Source organism: Gavialis gangeticus, unplaced genomic scaffold (genome assembly GCF_001723915.1).
Source record: "Gavialis gangeticus isolate Ggan-Ray unplaced genomic scaffold, GavGan_comp1, whole genome shotgun sequence".
Taxonomy (NCBI): domain Eukaryota; kingdom Metazoa; phylum Chordata; order Crocodylia; family Gavialidae; genus Gavialis; species Gavialis gangeticus.
In genome coordinates this window covers 66,965,080-66,967,172 of record NW_017729029.1, presented here as the reverse complement: position 1 = coordinate 66,967,172, position 2,093 = coordinate 66,965,080, and the positions used below count along the sequence as shown (strand labels likewise).

General features: G+C 34.9%; 1 protein-coding gene across 2 annotated transcripts in view; it reads left to right on the top strand.

The window, feature by feature from the left end:
- FSTL5 (follistatin like 5) overlaps positions 1 to 2,093 on the top strand; it is a 777,648-nt gene that overhangs the window by 732,627 nt on the left and 42,928 nt on the right. For both annotated transcript variants that reach the window (XM_019521733.1, XM_019521732.1), the window contains one exon: positions 1,532 to 1,639. In XM_019521733.1, coding sequence (XP_019377278.1) covers positions 1,532 to 1,639 — 108 coding nt within the window. The remainder of the gene's footprint in view (positions 1 to 1,531; positions 1,640 to 2,093) is intronic.

Genomic DNA, 2,093 nt, shown 5'->3' with positions numbered 1-2,093 from the left:
ATCCTCCGGGGTCCCTTCTAGTCCAAATGTCTATGAAATCTATGAAATCTAGGGCTAGGTTCAGACATTCAAAAAGCCCTGGAGAAATTGACCCAAGTTATATGGTTTTCTGTAAGCAGTGTACTTAAGATTGGTAGTGAACAGAATACACATTTGCCCTTTGGTGTGGGGAAGAGGTGGTACAAATTTTGGACCAGATTCTGCCATTTTAAAATCAACCTGTTTATTGAACTTGTATTATGGGTATAGATCAGTTTCCGATCACTTAAACCAGTAAAACTGTAATGTCTGTACATGGCCTGTGTCATTTAAGTGCTTAATAAATGGAATCTGATCCTAAACCTCTTCTGACCTTCCATAACAATATGGCATATAACAATAGTTATCAAAGGAAAACTTGGTGCTGCCAATTGTGTAACTAGATTCTAAACCAGGATTGCTTTTACATACCCTTGGCTTTGGCTTACAGGGAGGAAGCTTTTTACCTCGACTCCAGCAGAAAGATGGAAACTATTGCCTTGGGATTATTGTGTCCTTTATTGTAACTGCTGCTAAGTGCTGGGTGAGATGTAGTGAATGGTTTAATTTTCTAGGAAGAAATTACTTCAATGAATTTAAAAACAAAAATGGTATTGATCTGTGGTAGAAGTGTACGTTTAGGGAAAATTAAGTAACTTTGCTGCCGTAACCTCTTTTGATTTTGTAAATTAAATACGAGTCATAAACACATTAACAGATGTTAACTAACAAATGTTAACTATCTAATAAAATACTTGCTATATGCACAGTATTATATCCATTTAATTTCTTATAGTTGATGACAATCATTTAAACACTGAACCTAGGAAACAGTGAGATGGAACAAACAGCTTATGGGTGGTGCAATCACCTACCCCGGCAATCTTCAAGAGGAGACTGGACGGTCACCTCGCTGGGGTCACCTGACTCCAGTTGTCTTTCTTGCCTACTGCAGGGGAGCTGGACCCAATGATCTTTCAAGGTCCCTTCCAGCTCCTTACAATCTATGAATCTATGAAACATGTTTTGCTTATTTAAGCTTTTAAATGTTTACATAAATTTTACAACCACACTTATCTACAGATGAGAAGAAATGGCAACTTTTATAGAAACTGATGATCAGAATTCCTTTTGCATCTTCAGTTGATGGGCAGTAAAAATCTTACTCATATATGTTAAGGCATGTAAAATATGGTAAGAAAGATAAGTAAATGTTTGGCTAATTTACTACTTTTGTTTCCTGATTCCTAATAGCTTCAGAATGGCATGCAATTTAATTAAGTGTTGAATGAGCATATATCTGTGTCATATTGTGTAAAAAATGAACACAGATATAATTCTTTAAGTAGAAATACAGTAATTACTCAGAAGGCTGCCTCAGCAACTGACAGCTTAATTTTTAAATAATGTATCTGGAAGACCTCATCCAGTCATAATTTTTTATTCAATGTTATACATTACTATTCTCTTTCAAAACCAGACACTGACTGTTTCACTTTTTTGTACTCTATAGGCAGTAAGTACAGACCCAGTACCAGTGAAACTGCACTATGATAAATCACATGATCAGGTATGGGTGCTCAGCTGGGGAAGTATGGATAAGAATTCACCAACCCTACAGGTGAGTATATTTATCTGAATGTTGTAGATGTGCAAATAATCAAGTTAATATCAAAGAGTAAGTTTCTGATTCATATACTGTCATATCACTTTCCAGAAATCTAGTTTCAAATACCTAGTTTATAAATTTGGGCCCTGAGTTAAGAAAGCACTGCAACCTTTATCTTCATCTGTTCCTATTCAAGATAGCACTTAAGCATGTACTTAATGTCCTGCATAAGGATTCTTCCCTGAATTGGTGCCTTGATTAACTCACTGTATACAAAGAAAATATTTGCCAACATCACAAGACCAGTAAATACTGAGCAGACACCCAGAATTTAGCAGGCTCACCACTTCTTAAGGATAATTTAATAATATACAGAATTTAATATGAAACCATCTTCAGAAGCAGAACAATAATGCTAAAATATGTACTTTTTAGCTAAAAAAAAAAAAAAAAAAAAAAAAAAAAA